Genomic DNA, 24,738 nt, shown 5'->3' with positions numbered 1-24,738 from the left:
CTATAAACTTCATCAACATGTTATTACTCTTATTAGAAAGTACATTTTAAAGTGAGTATGACCATACATACTTTCAAACATGAAATTGCTTTATACTTATCTAACATAGAAAATATCAGCATGTCATCAAGACTGTCATGCTGAGCGAGCAGAACAGTCTAGTGGAAAGGTCACTAGATGTAGAGTTAGATGACAGGGGTTCTAGTTCTCCTTTCATTGGTAAGTTGTATAACTTAGGAACAACCACTTTGTGGTCTGGGTCTCAGTTCTAAGACTTTAGAAGGAGTAAACATACTGTCTACTTAAGGGTTCTATAGAGGATCAGTGCAATGATAGATTAGAAAGTATTCTACAAAATGTAAAGTTATCAGAAACTTACATGGTATTTTTACAATGGCAGTCTTATGCTTATGAGCTACCTTTCTCGTGGACTGCTATTTGACACTAATGCACTGTACTCTGTCCCATTCTTTACCATGCTGTTCTCACTGGCCTTCACTGTATGCCTACAACTTGAAGTTGAGCTGAATCATTAGGGGTTCTGCTGCAGCTGTCTTTCGCCTTTCCTTCTGACTACAATTAATGACTTAAGGGTAGAAATTTTAGAAATAGACTTCCTAGTTGAACTTCTAGTTCCACTGTTTGCTAGCTTTCAGATCCAAATAAGTCAGCTCTAATGTAAAAGCATCTGTTTACTTATCTTGAAAAAAGTATTAAAAATTTTTTATTGTTTTATTTATTTCTGAGAGAGAGAGAGAGAGAGAGAGAGTGAGCGAGCATGAGCAGAGGAGGGTCAGAGAGAGAGGGAGACACTGAATCCGAAACAGCCTCCAGGCTCTGAGCTAGCTGTCAGCACAGAGAGCGATGCGGGGCTTGAACCCTCGAACCATGAGATCATGACCTGAGCCGAAGTCGGATGCTTAACCGACTGAGCCACCCAGGCGCCCCTTGAAAAATGTATTTTACAAAGTTTTTGTGAAGATTAGTGATAGTTCATATAAAGTGCTTAGCAGAATATACGCACACAGTTGGATTTAGTTAACATTAGCTATTATCACTACTAGGAATACTAAGAGTAATACCACTATTCCTGCTACAAAAACTACCATCTGGCGTTGAAGCAGCTAACCCCCTGCCACTGACAGAGGAAACTACTTGCCAGTTTCTGCCTAAATTCCAACCACAGGTGCAATATTGTAACAAGTATCTTTTTTGTAGATGGCTACCCATGCTTTGGCCTGTATGTTTTAATAGTTAATGTTAAAATTGTTATATTTAAAATGTTTGAGAAAATGACCAAGAAGCAATATCTGTTGACTATTTTGTGTTTACATCTTTATTCATATAAAGGAATGATTCTCAACTGGGGGTGATTTTGTGCTCCAGGGACACTGGGCAATGTCTGGACATCTTTTTACTGTCAAAACTGGGGTTAGCTACTAACATCTAAGTGAGTAGAAGTCAGAGTATACTGATAAATAACCTACAATGCATAAGACAGAACTCTATGATAAAGAAATATCTGGCCCCAGAGTGGCTAAAATGAGCAAATCAGGACTCTAGATGTTGGCGAGGATGTGAAGAAATGTGTATGTTCCTACACTGTTGGTGGGAATGTAAACTGGTGCAGCCCTTCTGGAAATCAGTGTAGAGATTCCTCAAAAACTTAACAATAGAACTCCCCTATGACCCAGCAATAGCACTGCTAGGAATTTACCCAAGGGATACAGGAGTGCTGATGCATAGGGGCACATGTACCCCAATGTTCCTAGCAGCACTCTCAACAATAGCCAAAACATGGAAAGAGCCTAAGTGTCCATCAACGGACGAATGGATCAAGAAGATGCGGTTTATCTATGCAATGGAATACTACATGGCAATGAGAAAGAGTGCAATCTGGCCATGTGTAGCAACATGGATGGACATTGAGGGTATTTTGCTGAGCGAAATAAGTCAGGCAGAGAACGACAGATACCATATGTTTGCACATCTAGGAGGAATAGGAGGAACTTAATGGAGGACCATGGGGGAGAAAAAGGGGGAAAATGCTGGGGGAGAAGGAGGGAGGCAAACCATGAGAGACTCTTGAATGTTGAGAACAAACTGAGGACTGATGGGGGGGGAGGGAAAGGGGGGTGATGGGCATGGCGGAGGGCACTTGTGGGGATGAGCACTGGGTGTTATATGGAAACCAACTTGACAATAAACTATTTAAAAAAAAAATGATCTGGCCCCAAATGGTAACAGTGCCAAGACTGTAAGTTTCTGAGATAAAGGGTGGTAGGTATTACCCAGGAGTCTAGCTTTGCCATTCTTGTTCTTAGTCTTCCCCTTTGTGGCGTTTACCTAGTCTCTTCCTTGAGCTCTAGTCCTACATTTCTAATTGCCTCCTTGATATGTCTCTTATCCGAAATAATTTTTTTCCCCGCCTCAAATTATATATTTCATTTTTCTTTTCTCTAACTGGTCACTAGTATAAAACACAAATTACCTTTGCATTAATGGTCATTATGCCTTCTCATATTTATCCTAATTCTTTACTCCTTTAATCATTCACTTCTTTCTCAGGATAGTAAATTCCACCTAAGTTATCTCCCTGCCTCCAGATTTTCCATGCAAACTTATCTGATATGCAGTAGCAAAATAGGCAACAATGAGAGCTCTGTTCAACTCACCTTCAGTCCTAAAAGGTTTAAACGCTTCTCAATAAACATTTCAAAGATCAAATTACTTAGTTTAGAAGTCAAAGCTTCTGCTGATCTTGTCTAAACCAATTCTTATCTTACTTTCCTGCATTTTTTCATTCTCTGGCCGAAACCAGCCATGTCCTACTCTCTGAATATGTCCTGGGTTTCCTGTGTACTTACTTCCCCATCCCTTTCTTTCTCTCGCTTCCAACCACTAATGTCCTACTCATTTGTACAGGATATTTCAAATACCACATCTTTCTGAAGTCTTCCCTGATGATCCTTGGTGAACCAAATGGAAGCAACTGCTTTGTCTTTGAGCTAATTATAGCATGAGATGTGTGTATCTCATTATACCAGCCAGAGCTGCCCATATTCACAAATTACTCCTATTGGCCTATAAGCTCAATTCATTTCTGTGCCTCCCAGAGCACCTGCATGAGACAGAATACACAACTGACATTCTAATGAGATGTGCTGAAGCTCTAGCTCTACTACCTAATATGGTTTTACAGATTTGTAGGGATTTTTTGTTTTGTTTTGTTTTGGTTTTTGGTCAATTAGTGTATACTACAAATTGTTTGCCCAATCTCTAACTGAAAATAATCCTCCATTTAAAAAACCTACTTTATTTAAACTACTTAATTAATATTGAGTCCACATTTCCCTTGATTGTACCAGTGACTTATTATTTGTTAATATGGGTACCTTACTGACCCAGCTGTTTTACAGCAAGAACAATTCTTAGCCTCTACTTCCCATCACCATTTTATCAACTTCTTTAAAGAAAACAATAATAAAAGAGATCAAATAAATACCTGGTCTCTTCCTGAAGATTTTTCTCCTAATACATTGCGTTACTAGGTTTAATTCCGAAGGCTATCATGATTTTCAAGATCAGGAGACATACCCGACTTCCCTAATATGTAACAGAGAGTAAGACAAAATGAAGAAACAGAGGAGTATTTCTCAAGTGAAAGAAATAAAAGCAAAAGAGCTAAAGGAAATGGAGATAGACAATATGCCTCATCAAGAATTCAAAGTAATGGTCATAAAGATACTGGACTTGAGAAAAGAGTGTAGAGTCTCAGTGAGGCATTCAAAAAGAGCTAGAAAATATAAAAAAGAACTGATTAAAGAAGAAAAACTTAATAACGAAAACTTAAAAAGCACTAGAGGGAATTGATAGAAGATCAGAGGCGGGAGAAGAACAGATTAGCGACCTAGAAGACAGAGTAATGGAAAGCAACCAAGCTGAACAGAAAAGAGAAAAAAGAATAATAAAAAATAAGAATAGACTTATGGAAGTCAGTGACATCATCAAGTGTAACAATATTTGCATTATAGGGATCCCAGATGGAGAAGAGACAAAGGGGCAGAAAATTTATATGAAAAAATAATAGCTAAAAACATCCCTAAGTTGAGGAAGAAAACAGACATCCAGATCCAGGAGGCAAAGAGAGCCCCCAACAAAATCAACCCAAGAAGGTTCATACTAAGACACATAATGATTAAAATGGCAAAAGTACTGATAAAGATAGAATTTTAAAAGCAATGAGAGAAAACAGTTACATTCAAGGAAAACCACACACGGCTGTAAGCGGACCTGTCTGCAGAAAGTTTGCAGGCCAAAAGGGAATGGAATGATATATTCAAAATACTAAAAGGAAAAACCTACAACCCATAATATTCTACCCATCAAGGTTAACATTCAGAAGAGAAGGAGAGATAAAATGTTTCCTAGACACACAAAAGGTAAAGGGGTCCATCACCACTAACTGAGCCTTTCAAGAAATGTTAAAGGGAATTCTATGAGTGGAGAGAAAAGGCGATAATAAATATGAGTAAGAAAATTATGAAAGGAAAAAATTTCACATGTAAATACAAACATAAGAAAAGCAGATTAATCACTTATAAAATCAGTACAAAGGTTAAAGAAAAAAAGCAGTAAAATCAATTATATCTGTAAAAACCAGTCAAGGGACTCATAAAATAAAAGGATGATGGGGCACCTGGGTGGCTTAGTCAGTTGAGTGTCCAACTTCAGTTCAGGTCATGATCTCACTGTTTGTGAGTTCAAGCCCCATGTCAGGCTCTGGGCTGACAGTTCTGAGCCTGGGGCTTGCTTCAGATTCTGTGTCTCCCTCTCTCTCTGCCCCTCCCCAGCTCACACTCTGTCTCTCTTTCAAAAAAAATAAACATTAAAAATCTTTTTAAAAGAGGATGAAACGTATGATGTCATGTACATAAAACAGCAGCGGGGAGGGGAGTAAAAATTTAGTACTTTTAGAATGGTTTAAACTTAAGTGACTATCAATTCAATACATACTACTGTTTGCATAAGATGTTATATATAAACCTGGTAACCACATAATCAAAAAATTATAATAGATACACAAAAAATAAAGAATAAGTAATCCAAGCGTAACACTAAGGAAATCCATCAAACCACCAGAAAAGACAACAATAGAAGAAAGGAACAGAGAAGAACTACAAAAATAAGCATAAAACAAATAACAAAATGACAGTAAGTACATACCTACCAATAATTACACTGAGTGTAAACGGACTGACTAAATACTGCAACTAAAAGACACAGGGTGACAGAATGCATAGAAAGGCAAGATGCAGCTATCTATTGCCTACAGAAGACTCATTTCAGACCTAAAAACATGCAGATTGAAAGTAAAGGGAGGACAAACATTTATCATGCAAATATAAGTGAAAAGAAAGCTGGGATAGCAAAACTTATATCAAAGAAAGAGACATTTAAAAAAAGACTGTAGGGGTGCCTGGGTGGTTGAGTTGGTTAAGCATCTGACTCTTGGTTAAGGTTCAGCCCATGATCTTGCACTTTCGTGGGTTTGAGCCCTGCATCGGGCTCTGCATTGGCAGCATGGGAGCCTGCTTGAGATTGTCTCTAATTCTCTCTCAAAATAAATAAATAAAAATAACACCAAAAACATAAAAACTGCAACAAGAGACAAAGAAGGACACTACATAATGATAAAGCCAACGATCCAAGAGTATGATATAACTAATTGTAAATATTTATACACCCAATATGGAGGCATCTAAATACACAAAGCAACTACTTACAGGCATAAAGGAAAAATCAACAGGAATACAATAATAGGGAACTCCCACTTGTATCAATGGATAGATCATCCAGACAAAAATCAACAAAGAAGCAATAGCTTTGAATGACATATTGGATGACTCTAAAGCAGTGGAAAACTCATTCTTTTCAAGTGCACATGGAACATTCTCCAGATTAGATCACATAATGGGTCTCAATAAATTCAAATAGACTGAAAGCATATCATGTATCTTTTCTGACCACAACAGCATGAAACTGGAAATAAATCACAAGAAAGAATCTGGAAAGGACACAAAAACATGGAAGCTAAGTGATATAATACTAAACAATGAATGGGTCAAGGAAGAAATCAAAGAGAAAAATAAAAAAATACATGCACACGAATGACCATGAAAACACAATGATCCAAATGTTGGGGATGTAGAAAAAGCGGTTCTAAGTGGGAAGTTTATACCAACAGACACATCTAGAAACAAGAAAAATCTCAAATAAGCAACCTAACCTTTCACCCAAAGGAGCTAGAAAATAATAACAATGTTCCAAACCAGTGGAAGGAATGAAATAATAAGATTAGAGCAGAAATAAATGAAATAGAGATTAAAAAACAATAGAACAGATCAATGAAACCAGAAGCTGGTCTATTAAAAAGATCAATAAATATTGATAAATCCTTAGCCAGACTCATCAAAAAAACAAAACCAAGGAGACAGAGAGAGGGAGAGGGAGAGAGAGAGAGGGGACTCACAAAATCAGAAATGAAAGAGGAGTGGATGATGACATGCAAAAGAGGTAAACTGGACCACTTTCTTAAACCATCCACAAAAATAAACTCAAAATGGATAAAAGACCTAAATGCGAGATAGAAACCATCAAAATTCTAGAGGAGAACACAGGTAGCAACCTCTTTGACTTCAGCCACAGCAACTTCTTATTAGACATGTCATTAAAGGAAAGGGAAACAAAAGAAAACATGAACTGTTAAGACTTCATCAAGATAAAAAGCACAGCAAAGGAAACAATCAACAAAACGAAAAGTCAGCCTATGGAATAGGAGATATTTGCAAACAACATGTGTGATGAAGGGTTATATTCAAAATCTATAAAGAAATGACCAAACTCAACACTACAAAAACCAAACAACTCAGGTAAGAAATGGGCAGAAGACATAAATAGACATTTTTCCAAAGAAGACAACCAGATGGCTAACTGACACATGAAAAGATCCTCAACATCACTCATCATCAGGGAAATACTAATCAAAACCATGATGAGATTATCACCTCACATCTGTCAGAATGGTTAAAATTAACAACACAAGAGACAACAAGTGTTGGCAAGGATGCAGAGAAAGGGGAACCCTCTTGCACTGTTGGTGGGAATGCAAACTGGTGCAGCTGCTCTGGAAAACAGTATGGAGGTTCCTCAGAAAATTAAAATTAGAACTACCCTCTATGATCCAGGAAGTGTACTATTAGGTATTTACCCAAAGGATACAAAAATACAGATTTGAAGGGGTACATGCACCCCAATGTTTTTACAGCAGCAGTATCAACAACAGACAAATGATGGAGAGAGCTCAAATGACCATCGACTGATGAATGGATACAGAGGATGTAGTGTGTGTGTGTGTGTGTGTGTGTACAGACACACACACACACACAGAGTGGAATATAACTCAATCATCAAAAAGAATGAAATCTTGCAACAACATGGATGGAGCTAGACAGTAAAATGCTAAGTATAATAAGTTAATCAGAGAAAGACAAATACCATATGATTTCACTCATACGGGGAATTTAAGAAACAAAACAGGTGAACACATGGGGAAGGGGGAAAAAAGAGGAGAGAGGGAAACAAACCACATGAAATGACAGGGAACAATATGAGGGTTGAGGAAGGGCTGTGGGTGGGAGGTGGGCTATATGGGTGATGGGCATGAAAAGGAGGGCACTTGTGATGACCACTGGGTGTAGTATCTAAGTGATGAATCACTGAGTTCTACTCCTGAAATCAATATTGCAATGTATATTAACTAAAATTTAAATAAGTAATACAAAGAAATGAAAGAGGAGAAATAAAAAGTGACACCACAGAAATACAAAGAATTACAAGAGAATAGTATGTAAAAAATTTTATGTCAGCAAATTGGACAACCTAGAAGAAATGGATAAATCCCTAGAAACTATAACTTCCTAAAACTGAATCAGGAAGAAGTAGAAAATTTGACCATACTCATTACTAGCAGTGAAACGGAATCAATATTCAAAAAACTCCCAACAAACAAAAGTCCAGAACCAGATGGCTTCACAGATAAATTCTACCAATCATTAAAAGAAGAGTTATACCTAATTTTCTCAAACTATTCCAAAAAACAGATGAGGAAGGAAAGCCAGCCATCCAAATCATTCAATGAGGCCAGCATTACTCTTGATACCAAAACCAAAAATGACACTACAAAAAAATGAAAATTATAGGACAGTAAGTCTGATGAATATAGATGGAAAAGTCCTCAACAAAATATTAGCAAACCAAAAATAACAATACATATAAAATCATTCAGCATGATTAAGAGGATTTATTCCAGGGATGCAGGCATGGTTCAATATTTGCAAAGCAGTCAATGTAATATGTCACATTAACAAGAGAAAGGATAAAAACCATGTGATCATATCAGCAAATACAGAAGAAGCATTTGAGAATATACAACATCTATGCAAGATAAAAACTCTCAACAAAGTAGTTTTAGAGGAAACATACCTCAACAAAATACCAGCCATATATGAAAAACTCACGGCTAATATCATATGCAATGATGAAATGCTGAGCTTTTCTGTGAGATCAGGAACAAGACAAGGATATCCACTCACCACTTTTATTCAACAAAGTACTGGAAATACTAGCCACAGCATTAAGACATCCAAGGCATTCAAATTGTTAAGAAGTATAGTTTTCACTATTTGCAGGTGATATGATTCTATGTATAGAAAAAAAAAGCTACTAAAAAAGTACCAAAAATCTATTAGAACTTATAAATGAATTCAGTAAATTCACTGGATATAAAATTAATACACAGATATCTGTTGCATTTCTATACCCTAATAATGAAGTAACAGGAGAAGAAAACAATCTCATTTATAACTGCACCAAAGATAATAAAATACTTTGAAATATACATAACCAAGAAGGTGAATGACTTGTACTCCAAATATTATACAAATCTGATGAAAGAAATGGATGACGACACAAATGGAAAGGTATTCCATGCTTGTGGATGGGAAGACCCACCACCGTTATAATGTCCATTATACAATCTACAAATTTCATGCAATTCCTATCAAAGAAATCTACAGATTTAATGCAATCCCTATCAAAATACAACTAACATTTATTACAGAACTAGAACAAAGCATCTTAAAATTTGTATGGAACCAAAAAAAGATCCTAAATAGCCAAAGCAATCTTGAGAAAGAAGTAGAAACCTAGAGACATCATAAACGCAGATTTCAAGAATAGAATACAAAGCTATAGTAATCAAAGCAGTATGACGGTGGCACAAAAATAAACACACAGATCATTGGAATAGAATACAGTCCAGATATAAACCCACATTTATATATTCAAGTAATCTCTGACAAAGGAGGCAAGAATACATAATGGACAAAAGAAAAGTCTCTTCAACAAATGGTACTGTGTAAACTGGACAGCTATATGTAAAAGGGTAAAAATGACCATCTTCTTACACCGTACAGAAAAATTAAATTTAAAATAGATTAAAGACCTAAATGTGAGATCTGAAACCATAAAATTCTTTGGAAGAAAACATGCGGTAACTGCTTTGACATTGGCTATAGCAACATTTTTCTAGCTATCTCTCCTCAAGCAAGAGAGACAAAAGCAAAATTAAACTATTGAGACTATATAACAAAAATCAAAAGTCTTTGCACATTAAAAGAAACTATCATCAAATCAAAAAGGCAACCTACTGAATGGCAGAAGTTATCCAACGGGATATAACAGGAAATGATACCCAAAATGGGGTTAATATCCAAAATATATAAATAACATATAATTCAACATCTTAAAACCAACTAATTTAACTTAAAAATGGGCAGAGGAACTGAGTGGACATTTTTCCAAAGAAGACATATATGGCCAACACACACTTAAAAGATGTTCAACATCACTAATCACCATGGAAATTAAAATGACCATTAGATACCATTTTACACCTGCCAAAATGGTTAAAATAAAAAACATAAGGAATAACAAGAGTTGGCAAGGATGTGAAAATAAAGGAATCCTCTGTGTGTTGATTGTAATGCAAACAGATGCAGCTTCTGTGGAAAACAGCATGGAAGTTCTTCAAAAAATTAAAAATAGCATTACTATATGATCCAATGATTCTACTCTGGGTATCAACCCAAAGAAAACAAAAGTACTAATTTGAAAAGATATATGCACCCCTATGTTTACTGCATCAGTATTTACAATAGCCAAGATATGGAAGCAACCCAAGTATCCATTCACAAACAGATAAAGAAGATGGGTTATATTATGCAATGGACTATTACTCATCTATAAATATAAATGAGACCTTGCCATTTGCAATAATATGGAGGGTATACTGCTAAAATACGTTAGTCAGAGAAAGATAAACATCATATGAGTTTTACTTGTATGTGGAATTTAAGAAACAAAGAAACACATAAAGAAAATGAGATAAACTAAAAAACAGCCTCTTAAATATAAAGAAGAAATTAGTATTTGCCAGAGAGGAGGTGGGTGAGGGGATGGCTGAAATAGATAAAGGGGTTAAAAGTATAATTATCCTGATAATCACTTTGAAGTGTATAGAGTTGCTGAATCACTATATTGTATACCTGAAATGAACTTAACAATGAATGTTAACTACACTTAAATTAAAAAAAAAAAAATCTAACCTAGGGCAAAAGAAAATCAGCCTTGGCTGAGAGGATATCAAACAATTAAAAGTACTTCATAATTTTATTACACCTTATATTTATGTGTAATGAGGCTTTTTATTCTCCAGATGGATACAGATTAATCAAAATGATTTTCTCATTTCTAAAACCTCAAGATTTACTTTAGGTATTGTTTTCAAGGCCACCTAGAAAACAAATATACCTCAGCAGTGGGAGATTTAATTTATAGTAATCATTAAGTATATAACAATCATATTTCTATCATCAGTAAAACAAATATAATTAATTTTTTCAAAAGTAAACAAAAAATAAATTGTTCTGGTTTAGTTATCTTTCTTTCTCCCTCTTCCCATGTTAAATAAAAAAAAGAGGATCAAGTTGTTTACTGTAGAAGTAGCATTTAGAAGCTCTGCTCTTGTCTACACAGAGCTCCTCTACTCATCCTAGTTTCCTTCTATGAAGAAATGTGAGTCATGACCAACATCAATGACTGTGCTTAATTGATGGCTGATAATGAACTTTCTTCCACAAACTTGTACTGTACATTTTTTGAGATGTGCTGATTTTCCATCCATATTTAATAAAAAACTATAAAATGTTAAAAATGATTTAATTTAAATTGAATAAAACACAATCATTAGTAAATAGATGAGAAATCAAGAGATCTAAAATTACAATTTCTTAAGTGTCTATTGGGTACCTGGCACTTCACATACATTGTTTCCTTTAGTCTTCACTTTCACATGACCTGAAGCAGACTCTCTTATTCTCATTTTGCATATGAGGAAAGTCAGGTTTAATATCTGACCATTACTTGATGAATGTCAGTCAGTTGGACAATTTGGCCTGTACTCAAATCCTGTCTTCTATTATAGAGCCTGAAATTCCACTTTAAGACTTGGAGTGTTCTATTCTTCATTAATTAATATTTCATACAATCTACATCAAGCTAAAAGTAAAATAAAATAAAATAATCAGTTTGGGAGTCTTTTACTTGCAATTAAATATGTATATATATTGGGAAAGACTCCTTAATCCTGATCAAGTTGGCAGTCAGTTTAGTGTATGTTGTTCATATTTTTTTATATAAGCCTGAAGGCAAGGAGGAAAAATTAGTCTTTTAAAAAGGGTTTTCTTCAATAAACCATCATGCTGACAAATTAAATGATAGTAACCTCTCTCAACAGCTGACAGCCTAGCAGGGGCCCTGTTAACATTCACATTAGGGCAGACTGATTGGTTTAATTGGCAGTCATGCCTAAAAACCTGCAGAGGAATTGATGCTGAATGAATCATTTCTTTCAGCAATATTCAGCAGTTTGAATGCAGCAATGCAACCAAAGGCTCTTAAAGTTGTTCTATTTATTGTTGAAACCAACCGACCAAGTGATTACTTTCATTTTATTTTCTAAAATTGTGTGCTTTTAGTGAAAGCCATCATTTAAAAATGCTTCAAAGAAAAGATTTCTTACCACATTTTCCCATATCTCAAACTGGAAGGTACTAGAGGCAGACAATGTCGTGAGGAATAAATCTAGAAGGAAAATAATAGAATTGTAAGTGTTGTTACTGATGTGTACACTTAAAACATGAAGAAATGCAATACATAAAAATAGTTATTAATACATTAAGTTGAACCTAAACATATTTTAAATTATATTTTAAGGAGCTTGATCCCATCAAAGAAAGCAAGCAGATGATCCTGTGCTTGTACAATTAACGAAAATGTATTTAAAGGGGAAATTTGTATTAGTCATTCAAAAGCATTCTTTCTTTTTAAAATATTTAATTTTTGAGAGAGAGAGGGAGAGAGAACACGAGCAGGAGAGGGGCAGAGAGTGAGGGAGAAAGAAGATCTGAAGAAGGTTCGCGCTAATGGCAGAAGTCTGATGTGGGGCTAGAACTCTGAAATCAACGAACCATGATCATGACCTGAGCTGAAGTCAGAAGCTTAATCAACTGAGCCATCCAGGTGCCCCAAGCATTCTTTAAGAGTGGCTATGCATACTAACCTTTTTATGTCACACATTTTTATGTTAAGGTAGACTATATTTTTTAAAAAATATTCTAATCAGAATCACATTGTGCTTTTTTTAAAATTTTTTTTCCTTTTTTTTACAAATAGTTTGTCAAATTAGTTTCCACATAACACTCAGTGCTCATCCCCACAAGTGCCCTCCTCCATGCCCATCCCTCCTCCCCCCCACATCCATCAGTCCCCAATTTTTGTCAGCATTCAAGAGTCTCTCATGGTTTGCCTCTCTCCCTTTCCCCCACCATTTACCCCCTTCTTCTCCCCCTTGTTCTCTGTCAAGTTCCTCCTAATCCTCCTATACGCACATTGGGCTTTCTTAACATAAAAGCTATGTTTCCCTATATGTCATAGTTGGGTTTCATAATTATTTTAAATCATAGTATTCTAGTGCCAAAATTTTTAGTACTTATGTTAGATGAACAATAAATTATATTTCAAGTTTTGAACAAAATTGTTCTTATGTAGTCCAACTAAACAAAACTGATTTATTGGAAAGTGCAAGATTTTTAATAACATTTGTTGAAAAAGAGATTGACAGGGGCGCCTGGGTGGCTTAGTTGGTTAAGCGTCCGACTTTCGCTTAGGTCATGATCTCGCGGTTCGTGGGTTCGAGCCCCGCGTCGGGCTCTGTGCTGACTGCCAGCTCAGAGCCTGAAGCCTGTTTCAGTCTGTGACTCCCTCTCTCTCTGACCCTCCCCTGCTCACGCTGTCTCTCTTTCTCTCCTAGAAATAAATAAAACATAAAAAAAAAAAAAGAAAAAGAGATTGACAGTCAAATCTAAATCCTACTAATGCAAAGGCCGGGTGAACTGCAAATCTATTCTAGTGCAGTATTTATTATATTTGCATAATGACAATTTTACTTAGTGAACACATAAAGTTTCAAAATGATGAGTTAACTCACAGGAATATTAAAATAAAATTATTCTTCTGTGCTTTAAAAATGGGAATTATTCAGAGTGATATGCAGACCATGACTATTTTAAAGAAAAGGGTTTTTTCTGCACCATTAAATATGTTTAGGAGAAATATCTTTCACAGTTTAATGTGTTTTCTGTAGAGCTTTCATATGAATTTCATGAAACTAATTTATGTATTATAATAACAATAATTTTCATAGAAGCCCCAGAAAACTAAGGAGTAGTCTTCACTTGTAGGATCTGCTGTACTCAAACTCCTGATTACAAGTAAGTGGTATTATTCTTTATGTCAATGTATCAAATATCTGTGTTTATTTTTATACTAAGGATGCTTTGCCTGTGGACATTACAAATGTAGTCTTTAATGAAGGTAATTTCATTACTCCATCAAATATACACTCCCAGTGAAGTGTCTATTTCCATACTCATTTAGGAAAAATCCCAAACAATACGAACAAGATTTGTGAGATGATATACCTACAGTCGATACCCTCTCTTCCTCCCATATACCCTCCACACTGCCATCAGCATGATGAAAAATCAGAAATGCACATTTGATCTCATTCTTTCTCCTCCAAGATCTCTTCTCCCCATGTGAAGAAGGCCCACTTACCTAAGCTTCCATGCTAATTTCCTGCTACTCCCTTACATGAAACTGACTCTCCATAGTACTCTTTTACGGCATAGCCATCTGGTGTCTCCACCAATCCTGATGCCCTTCCTCTCCCTTAGGCACAGCTTTCCCTCCATTGTTATTCCACTATGATATCAGTCAAGGGTTATTACAAGATACCATGATATTCTGATCTCATATCTGTCTTTCCTGAGCTTTTTGAAGCTATGGAAACCATGCTTAATTGGTTTTTATCTTTGTGGTTCCTATGGACTTGGAAATGTGTTCAAATGACTGTTTAATAAGTAAACAATACTAAATATATCTGTACATGTACTGACATATACAGTACATACACACACACACACACACATATACATATGGAACCATTTAGTTACTCAATATATATAGTGGTTCTTGCAAATATAAAAACTAAAAATAGTTACTCTATTGCCTCTTTAAAGAGTCTTGGGAAAAGAATGGTCTTATGTTAAAGCATTTCACTAAATATGACTGATTATAATGACTACTATCCTAAGAATGTTTAAAAGCTGTTAATTTTTATATTATCTGAAAATGTGATCAGATTAAGGAAGTGATTAGGAATAACAGCCACAGAGATTTCTAAGAATCACTTAGAGCCATGTCAGTGCAAGCTCTGAGCTATTTGAAAGACATAAAAAATGGATAATTATGCGATTATTATATAACACAGGTGAATTTATTCAAACAGAAAACATTACACTCTTGAAATTCTTAATGCATTTGAGAATAAATGAGGAGGCATCTTTCCAATGAGGGATCACAGACTTGTGGCCTTGATAAGCCAGTTAGCTCTGTAGGACAGGAAGAGCTATTCTGTTACCATAAGTGGCCAAGCCCGGATACTTAGAAGGGAGGGGTGGATAGTTACCAGCATTCTCTCACCACTCCTGGAAAAATAAAACAAAATGTTTCTTTTTGTTGGTGTTGCACTAGTCTCAATATATTTGTATAAAAGGTGATAAATTATGAGCTTTCTGCTCTTTCATTCATAGTTAGAAAATTGAACAACCATAACCACAATGTTTGCTGATTCTATTTTCAGAGCTTCACAAGCTATTTATTAAGACTTTGGAACACAGTAAAGTGAGATGAGGGATAAGAAGTACCTTGTAAAACAGATTAAAAAATCATTTCACTATTCAATTGTGTAAAAAGGTTATAGGAAAAATAAATGATTCATTATGTGGAGAAATAGAAACAATTAATTATTAATAATTCAATATGAAGAATCATACCTCTGACTGAATGAAATGAGAATGAAATAACAGGTAGCAAAAAATTTTAGTCAACAAAGCAACAAAGTTCTCACCCTCCTACATGGTTGAGAATAATCCACACAATATACTGAAAGGAAACATTCCCAGTGAAACTGTAGTGGATGCTGTGACACGCCACCCAGGTTCCCTCTTAGGCATGAAGGACTTAATACTTCAGCTGCTCGGAATGCTACTGGCAGACAGCCCTTTGTAGTGACCCTTTCTGGAACAGCCTTGGGTGAAAAGAGCTACCCTGCCAAAGGCTGCATCCCTTTCTGCACTGGCCTGAATTCAATAACTAGTCAGTTCAGAGAAATAAAGGCTAGACCCTCTCACCATAACTCAGGACAACTCTTCAGGGCTACTGCACATTCAGAAGCCCAAGGTCAATTGAGGCTTTTATTGACACTAAATCATAGCCCAACTCTGCTTCCTTCCCTTTTCCTCCAGCAGTACGGACTGCCAGACCACTCCCGAAAATTAAACTTCTTATACACTGGTTTCCATCTCAGAGTCTATATCCTAGGAAATGCAATTTACAACAGTTGATACTAAAAGAGATCTGAGAAAGTAGATACTAAGATTTTAGAGTTGGATCACTTAACAAGGGACTCCCAATAACAATTCTTACACAGGGGTAAGCAGTGTACAGATGGCCATACTATCTTTTACTGGTATTACTGGGATGGTATTCTGGTGGAGGGGAATGGACTAGAGGGTGTCATCACTCAGGCTTTTTAAGAAAAAGAGGTAAATATTAACTTGAAGGACAGTGGAATTAGATAGCTACTGCTAAGGTTAACTAAGGAAATAGAGAAGAGACACAAAGGCTAAGCATGACTGCTCAGAAATTAAAAGCTATGTGTGAAAGCCAGAGGGCCTCTTGGGTAGCATATAAAAAGGTTCTCATCTCCTGCAGTAGGAGGACAAACATGGGCTGAATCCAAGACCAGGATTTAATGGTAAAAGAGCTCCCAAGAAGGTTAAATTCTCAACCTAAGCTAGTCTTAAACTTAAGCGGGGTTTGGGTCCTACTTAGGAAAGAATGATACTTGTTTCATGGATTAGGAACATCTGGGTGATGAATCTCACAATCTTTAATCCTCAGACTAACTTGAGCCTTCAAAGCTTGCATAAGTGGCCCACTCTTTACTGTTAAAGGCTCCTGTTTGAAAATGATGAAGTGGCCCACTCTTTACTGTTAAAGGCTCCTGTTTGAAAATGATGAAGTGGCCCACTCTTTACTGTTAAAGGCTCCTGTTTGAAAATGATGAAGTGGCCCACTCTTTACTGTTAAAGGCTCCTGTTTGAAAATGATGAAGTTTCTCCTAAAGGCTAATGTTCTCTCTTGTTTAAAGATGAGGAAAATTCTGCTGCCATTGGGCAGCATGCTTCCCACTTCCTACAGTCTGTCTCATCTCTCCTGGCCACTATGCCAAAAAGTGGGAATAAGTTACAAAATAACTCACCAGAAATGGGACAGACATGTAAAGGAAAAAGGAACTATAGCCTGAATTAAGTCCAGGACCTAGCTAACATGTAGTGACAGGAGTTAGGAGAGTATGCATGAGACTATACTCTGAGAGTGCTTGATCAAGAAGTACCCCAGGGTAAAGGGTGGAGCACGGAGACTGAAGTATGGAGTGGAGCAGAATAAGTAATTGGGGACAAGGTGACTACACTGGATCCCTTCCATCCTAGAAGAGGCAGCAATTCACTTTTCAGGACTAGACCATACTCAAAATCTGGATTTGCCTTTTCTGTCTTGGAAGCTAATTTTTAAAATGCTAATAGGAACGGTATGATGATAGCTGACATCACTAGGATTCACTTGAAGAAATAATCCTTAACAAAAGATCACATCATGAGTTAGTGAAAAATTCAGGATATAAACCCCAAACTCAAATCCTTTTTCATTAGAATCCGTAACAAGTAAAATAGTGAAACTATTCAATGCACATGCAGTTCTTTCCCAGAAAATACAGACTCATAGTCAAGTAAGTGTATACAAAAACATTAAATGGTATTGCTTCAATTATCTCCATTCATAGCTTGAAAGGATTACGCTACTGCATTTTTAAACATTACCAAGTGCAGCACTGCTTTCTTTTCAAATGCAAAGCCTTTTGGCTACAGTTGGCATCAAAAGGAAGCCCACTTAGGAATTTTAAAAACTTAAATTGGAAGTTTGACTATGCTAACTAAACCACGTTCAGAAAAATACAAAGTTTCATGGCTGTGATTAAAGTTTGAAGTTAGATGGCAATAGACACATAATATCCTTTGGATATACTATGTATGATATGAAGGAAAAGGTTAAAAGCTATAATTTCTGGCACTGTATCCTTTCAATATGAAGTCTTGATGTTTTAAAAACAATTTTGATGGAGATTTTTTTTTTCTAAAATAGTTTATTGTCAAGTGGGTTTCCATATAACATCCAGTGCTCATCCCCACAAGTGCCCTCCTCCATACCCAACTCTCCTTCCCCTCTCCCCCACCCCATCAGCCCTCAGTTTGTTNCTGCCCATTTCTTCACTGGATTATTTGTTTTTCGTGTGTGGAGTTTGGTGAGTTCCTTATAGATTTTGGATACTAGCCCGTTATCTGATATGTCATTTGCAACTATATTTTCCCATTTTGTCGGTTGCCTATTAGTTTTTTGGATTATTTCCTTTGCCGTGCAGAAGATTTTTATCTTGATGAGGTCCCAAGAGTTAATTTTTGCTTTTGATTCCCTGGTCTTTGAGGATGTGTCAAGTAAGAAATTGTTGCAGTTGAGGTCAAGGAGGTTATTTCCTGCTTTCTCCTCTAGGATTTTGGTGGTTTCCTGTCTCACATTCAGGTCCTTCATACACTTTGAGTTTATTTTTGCGTTATGTTGTGAGAAAGTGATCTAGTTTCATTTTTCTGCATGTTGCTGTCCAGTTCTCCCAGCACCCTCTGTTAAAGAGGCTGTCTTTTTCCCATTGGACATTCTTTCCTGCTCTGTCAAAGATTAGTTGGCCATACATTTGTGGGTCCAATTCTGAGTTCTCTATTCTATTCCATTAGCCTATGCGTCTGTTTTTATGCCAATACCTGACTGTCTTGATGATTACAGCTTTGTCATAGAGGCTAAAGTCTGGGATTGTGATGCCCGATGGAGATTTTTTAAAAGTATTCATAATGTCATTTAGATTTCCTGTAAGAAGAAATTCTCCTTGAACAATAAAAGTCACTATATTTCCAAAGGAGTAAATATTATGTTTCATTTGGGAAAATAGTTAATAAAACATTTTTAGTATTTCCTGGAAGCATCATATTAGATATTTCCACAAAGAATGGTTCAAAGCAGTATCATAGTTTATGCTCTTTCAATGCTTGAGCCAGGAGGACATGCTAAGCTCATGTTTACATCTGTTCTACAATACTATCAAGTCTTTCTCAGGCCTGGTTATATTAGTGAAGATCAGCATAAGAGTGTAGAATAAAAACACATTTCCTCTGCTTCTATTTGTTCATAGAAAAGCACACTGAAGGCCACAGACAGCTGAAATTGTGGAGACAGATGAACTCTTCTCCTTCTCAGCAGCAGTTTGCACTCTGTGGTTCCAAGGTCATCAACTCACACAGTGTAAGGCATGAGGCCCCAAATTAAATAAGTTAACAGGCCCTGGTACAACCAAGATAATCAAATGGTAAAAAGTCACAGAGCAAGAAAATGGACGATGGGTCTCAAGATGGATGATGCAGTGGGAAGTAGGGGACCTAAAAGAAGTAACAAGAGCCTATCACTGACCAAAGAGGACAGCAACTAATTAGCTCCAGGCAATGGCAGGTATGGAAATATGTTTTTCTTAAATATGAAAAATTATATTTTAAAAATATTGAAATCTGATTCAAAATATTTTAAGCAGTAAGGGCACAAAACCAGAAACATGTCTGCAGACTCCATTTTTTTTTTTTTTTTTTTAGCATTTAAGATATGAGGAACCTGTTCAAATGGGTGTCCCATTCACAAGACAGTATTCTTAGGAAAAAGTATACATTTCTAGGAATCATTTTTAAATTTTGTTTTTTAAGTTCATAACCTTTTATCTAGACTTCCCTTTTTTTTTCCTATCCTGAAACACTGCACCCTATATGAAGATTCACTATACTTAGCAGAGAGCTCTGACTACCTCCAACTTAAGAGTGTGTACACAAGATAACAGAAAGACTTAGAAATCATACTTTGGAATACAGCAACATTATAAGAGTAGGAGCCCACAATCCTGGGTAAACAATAAACAACTCCCGCCCACCTTGCCTCATCAGTGAAATCCTTATCAGAAGTGCTTTGTTGTAAGGAAAAAAAAACCCAGTCAGATTGGATTTATTATTTCACATTGTGTAGGAACACAAAAATCTCAGGTGAAAACAATAAACTTGAAGTAATAGGCTGCTGGCAACAAATGATGAGGGGAGCCTAGTAAGCACCCTCAAATTGAATGTTTAAGGGGATTATAATTTTCTTTTGATGAGGATTATTAACAAATGAAGAATGATATTTTACTTACATTACCATAGGAAATTTACTTTTCAGAACTTGCATGTTGAATATTTAAGAGAAATATACTCAAGGTAATTATGGTAAGTTAATAATAAGTCTTAGCAATGTTCTGAGTTCTAGTGTTTTATATATATATTTCAATTGAAGTCACATATTTCCTCTATTCCTAAGAGGTCAGGGTCTTAAAAGAATCTGATGGAGTGTACAGTTTTAATGTTTTAAGTCTTGTAATGTTTCTATGGGTGAACAGACATTATGATTCAAAATTCCAATATGAGAAGACACTTCATCTTCTAGAAGAGTTCTCTATGTTTCAGAAGGTAAAGAATTTATTAGCGATGACAACACTTAATGATGGAAAAAACTGGAGAATAAGAGCTTGGCATTAATCACTACTAAGATTTTCAGATTTTCCATCAACTCTCATTAAAGTAATTTTGAAATGAAGGTTTTATAACACAAATTTTAGAACTGCATTTGACCTGATGTTTTTTTTTATCAGGGCTATAACATCAATCTGCATCCACCTAATTTATACAATAAGGCTATCTACTTCCATTAGTCCTTTCATTCCAAAATCCTGATCCTTTCTTATTATGTCCACTTATGTCTCATTTACAAATTTATAAAAATGTTATACTTGCAATTTATTCAACAGTTCCCTACACAGCACCAACATGGCATGTGGGATTTTTGAGTATTTATTTCCTCTGAATAAAAAGATTGTGTGTCCAGGAAGCAATAGATGTCAGCAAGGATGTGGAGAAAGGGGAACACTGTTGGTGGAAATGGAAACTGGTGCAGTCACTCTGAAAAACAACATAGAGGTTCCTCAAAAAGTTAAAAATAGAATTACCCTATGATCCAGCTATTGCAGTACTGGGTATTTACCCAAGGATATGAATATACTGTTTCGAGGGATACATGCACCCTGATGCTTATAGTAATATTATCGACAATAGCCAACGTATGGAAAGAGCCCAAATGTCTATCAACTGAAGAATGGATAAAGAAGTTGTGGTATATATATACACAATGGAATATTATTCAGCCATCAAAACAATGTTTTACCATTTGCAGTGATGTGGACTGAGCTAAAGAGTATTATATACTAAGTAAGTTAGAGAAAAACAAATAGCATATGATTTCACTCATATGTGGAATTTAATAAACAAAACAAATGAACATAGAGGGAAAAAAGAGAGAAGCAAACCATAAAATAGACTCTGAACTACAGAGAATGGAGGGGAGGGGAGGTGGTTTGGGGGTGGGCTAAATGGGTGATGGGTATTTAAGGAGTGCACACTTGTTACAAGCACTGTGTGTTGTATGTAAGTAATGAATCACTAAATTTTACTGAAACTAGTATACTGTATGTTAACTAACTGGAACTTAAATAAAAACTAAAAAAAAAANATTCTATAATGATTTTAAAGGACTGTTAAAGAACCTCAAATATATCTTTTATGGATTTCTTTCTCCTGGGCTGTTTCATTTTTAATAGAATTCTTAATTTTTTAACAGAATTCTTAATTTTCACTACACATGGGCTCCTACTCAGGGGGTTTGGGTTAGAGAAGAAACCTCAATTTTGCTCACAAAAATAGTCACTAGACATTTAAAATCAAATTCAACCTGAAATTAATTTAATTCTCAAGCGGCATGATTCAATCAAGGTGATGAATGCTCTAAAATTTATGAGTGGAAGCTGCTGATCTCTCTGATAATGGCTATGTCAGACTGAACTGCAAAACACAATACATATGGTCAGAAAAGTTTAGCAGATTATTCCTCTTGTAAATCCATGGGCGGGACAGTTTAGCATACAAAAGGAGTTATTTGAAATGATTTAAACTCATAGTACTCAAAAGCAAACTTCTAGGGAGTTACGCCCCATTCCATTTAGGAACTCTGATTTGTATGCCAGCTTCTCTTCTTACCTGGTCCCAGTCTCTTCCTTATTAGGAACTTTTTAAAAATTTATTCATTTATTTTGAGACAGACAGAGCAAGCGAGTGAAAGTGGGGGTGGGGCAGAGAGAGAATCCCCAGCAGGCTCCACACTGAAAGTGCAGGGTTTGAATTCATAACCTGTGAGATCATGACCTGAGACGAAGTCAGATGCTTAACCAACGGAGTCACCCAGTGCCTCCGTCCCAGTCTTCTTCAAAACACCACAGAAATTTCTGCAAACTAGAATAACAGTGGCCTTAAGGAGAGAATCCATCTATATGGTTTCTATGCGTCGTATTTCTGGAATATACTAGATGGGAATACTTTTGCTAAATATAGAGCAGTGTGGTGATAAAAGCCTTAAAGTATAATAAATTTCAATAAGCTGGAAAAAGTAAAGCTAAGCATTAACCTCTCTGGGCTTCATTTCTTTGCCTATAAAATGATGTGGTTAAACTAAATGATCTTTAAGATTTCTTTCATATTATATCCACCTACTTGTTCAACATCTTTTGAGCACCTTTCATGCACTTGGCATTCAATTAGGTATTAGATAAACACAAATGGGGCATGCTCCTTACTTCTGAGGAACTTGTCTGTGGGGGAGACAGATGTGAAAAGACAAATAGCATGTGGTGATGGCTGTACTAGAATTATACATGTGTACCATGGGAACTGAATTGACAGAGATATTCACTGCTTAGATGAATCTGGGGAGGGCTTCACTGAGAAGGTGACATTTGTACGGTCAGAAACTTAACAGGTAATTACTTTCAGAAGTTAACAATACTCACATCAGTAAAGTGCTAACATTACCAACACATGATGTTTTCTTGTATTAAAACTCCTCATATACGGAGTAAGTTAAAACCAAGCAATCAGAAAATTAAGAAACTTCAAGTTAAAGCAACTAATTAAAATAATAAGACATACAGCCCTTCCCTTATTAAAAAACAAGTATTAGGTAAAGCTTATCTTATTGATATAATATACATACTAAGTGCACTTGATAATTACAAAAATTGGTCATATACCCATTCCTGCTATACAAAATCTGAAGTTAATGATTATTCTGAGAAGTAAATAATTTCCTCAAGATTATAGAATTTGATTAAAATAGTACCCAAATCTCACATATAACATTACAAGCCTATTTCTCATGAAGTAGAAACAAGTACAATAGGGTATAAACATAAAAATTAAATGTATATTAAATGCACTAAAGCTTCCTTTCAAATAGCTACATGAAATAATTTTAAAAACTTTATGTTGGCTCCAAAAGTACATCTTTAGTGATATGGAAAGTGGACAGTTATAATGCAAATAGTAAACTTTATGGTATCTATTAAACCTCTAATTAACCTCCTTTTAAATCTGTCTTCTCTGCCTGTTGTAGTAGCAGAATGTTATTTATAGGTCATGTTAAGAGTGCTCACATTAATAACAAGAGAGTTAACCTTTCCTTTTTAATGTTAAAAGGCCTTACATGAGAATCAGAACCTCATTATTTAAAACTGAAAACTTAATTAAAACACTGTCAAAATTAAGAAAAGGAAAGGCTTGTTAAGCCAGATAGGAAAGTTCTAATGATGCTTTGTAAATTTATCATATTTACTTACAGTATAATGTCTAACACGGCAGAATAATCCTATACAGCATCCATTATAAACCTTATCCTGAAAAAGTCCCACCAGAAAAAGCAAACAACAAAATTCAAGGCCATAGGTTTAAACAAAAACTATTTTCTGGCATTATGATGGGCTCCTTAAGGTTGACAAATGCCTACTAAATGTGAAAGTTCTGTCTCTGGATGGCAGCATGAAGAGCTAGTGCCAGAGACCTGCTCCCCAGGAAAACAAGCATAACAGGAAAAAAATCATTAAAAAACTCCCCAAAACCCAGCTGCTGAAAGTCTTTGGATATTGCTGTAAAAAGCTTATAGCAGATGGAGAAACATCTCTTCAAAAATATATACTAATAAAATTCAATAAGAATAGTGAGATCTGTGGCATCTGAACCACAAACAGCTCTCTCCCTTCCCCTCCTAGGTCAGTGTGACAGAAAACTGCTCTAAGCAGGTATGGAGCCAAAACAGAGGGTTCCCTTTCTCCAGAGCTACAAAACAAGCTATTCCTCTATACCAGTCTATTCTTCTAGGCTAATCAAGGGCTGTGGTATGTTCTTGGGAGGGGCAGGTGCCAGTATTTTGTTTTTTTTTTTTTTTTTTTTTTAACCTCCCTCAGCAATGTGGTCCAGAGGCTAAATTTCAAGTGAGTATATGTGAGATGTCAGGGCATCTCTTTTCAACTCGGCCCCCACTCATAGGATGGAGGATCTTCCTAAGGCACAGCACATTTAAAATAGTGGTGTTCTGATCACCTGCACTACTGCTCAATTGTAGGCTGTTGGTTCCATGCTAGAGAGGTATGCCAAAAGGATCAGAAGCTACTGCCCTCAACCTGAGCTCTGCTCCTAAAGCAGGTATGTCACTCGCAATATCACTGTCTTGGCTCCCAGCTCTGGAGTCATGGCTCAAAGCTTTTACCCACGAGGAAAGGCAGGCTGTACACACAGAGCTCCAAGCTCTTGTCTAGAAAACTGACCTTATTTGAAACAGAAGGTTGGGAAGTTCAAGCATAAGGACACACTCAAC

At 36.0% G+C, this 24,738-nt stretch overlaps 1 protein-coding gene across 1 annotated transcript in view; it reads right to left on the bottom strand.

Moving 5' to 3' along the window:
* Nucleotides 1–24,738, bottom strand: part of ITFG1 (integrin alpha FG-GAP repeat containing 1) — a 273,114-nt gene that overhangs the window by 185,087 nt on the left and 63,289 nt on the right. The window contains exon 7 of the mRNA XM_077751420.1: nucleotides 12,203–12,264. Within this exon, the coding sequence (XP_077607546.1) occupies nucleotides 12,203–12,264 (62 nt within the window). The remainder of the gene's footprint in view (nucleotides 1–12,202; nucleotides 12,265–24,738) is intronic.

This window comes from Crocuta crocuta, unplaced genomic scaffold (assembly GCF_008692635.1).
Source record: "Crocuta crocuta isolate KB4526 unplaced genomic scaffold, BGI_CrCroc_1.0 scaffold124, whole genome shotgun sequence".
Taxonomy (NCBI): domain Eukaryota; kingdom Metazoa; phylum Chordata; class Mammalia; order Carnivora; family Hyaenidae; genus Crocuta; species Crocuta crocuta.
Note: the sequence above shows the minus strand (reverse complement) of the source record. Positions and strands in the feature narration are given on the sequence as shown.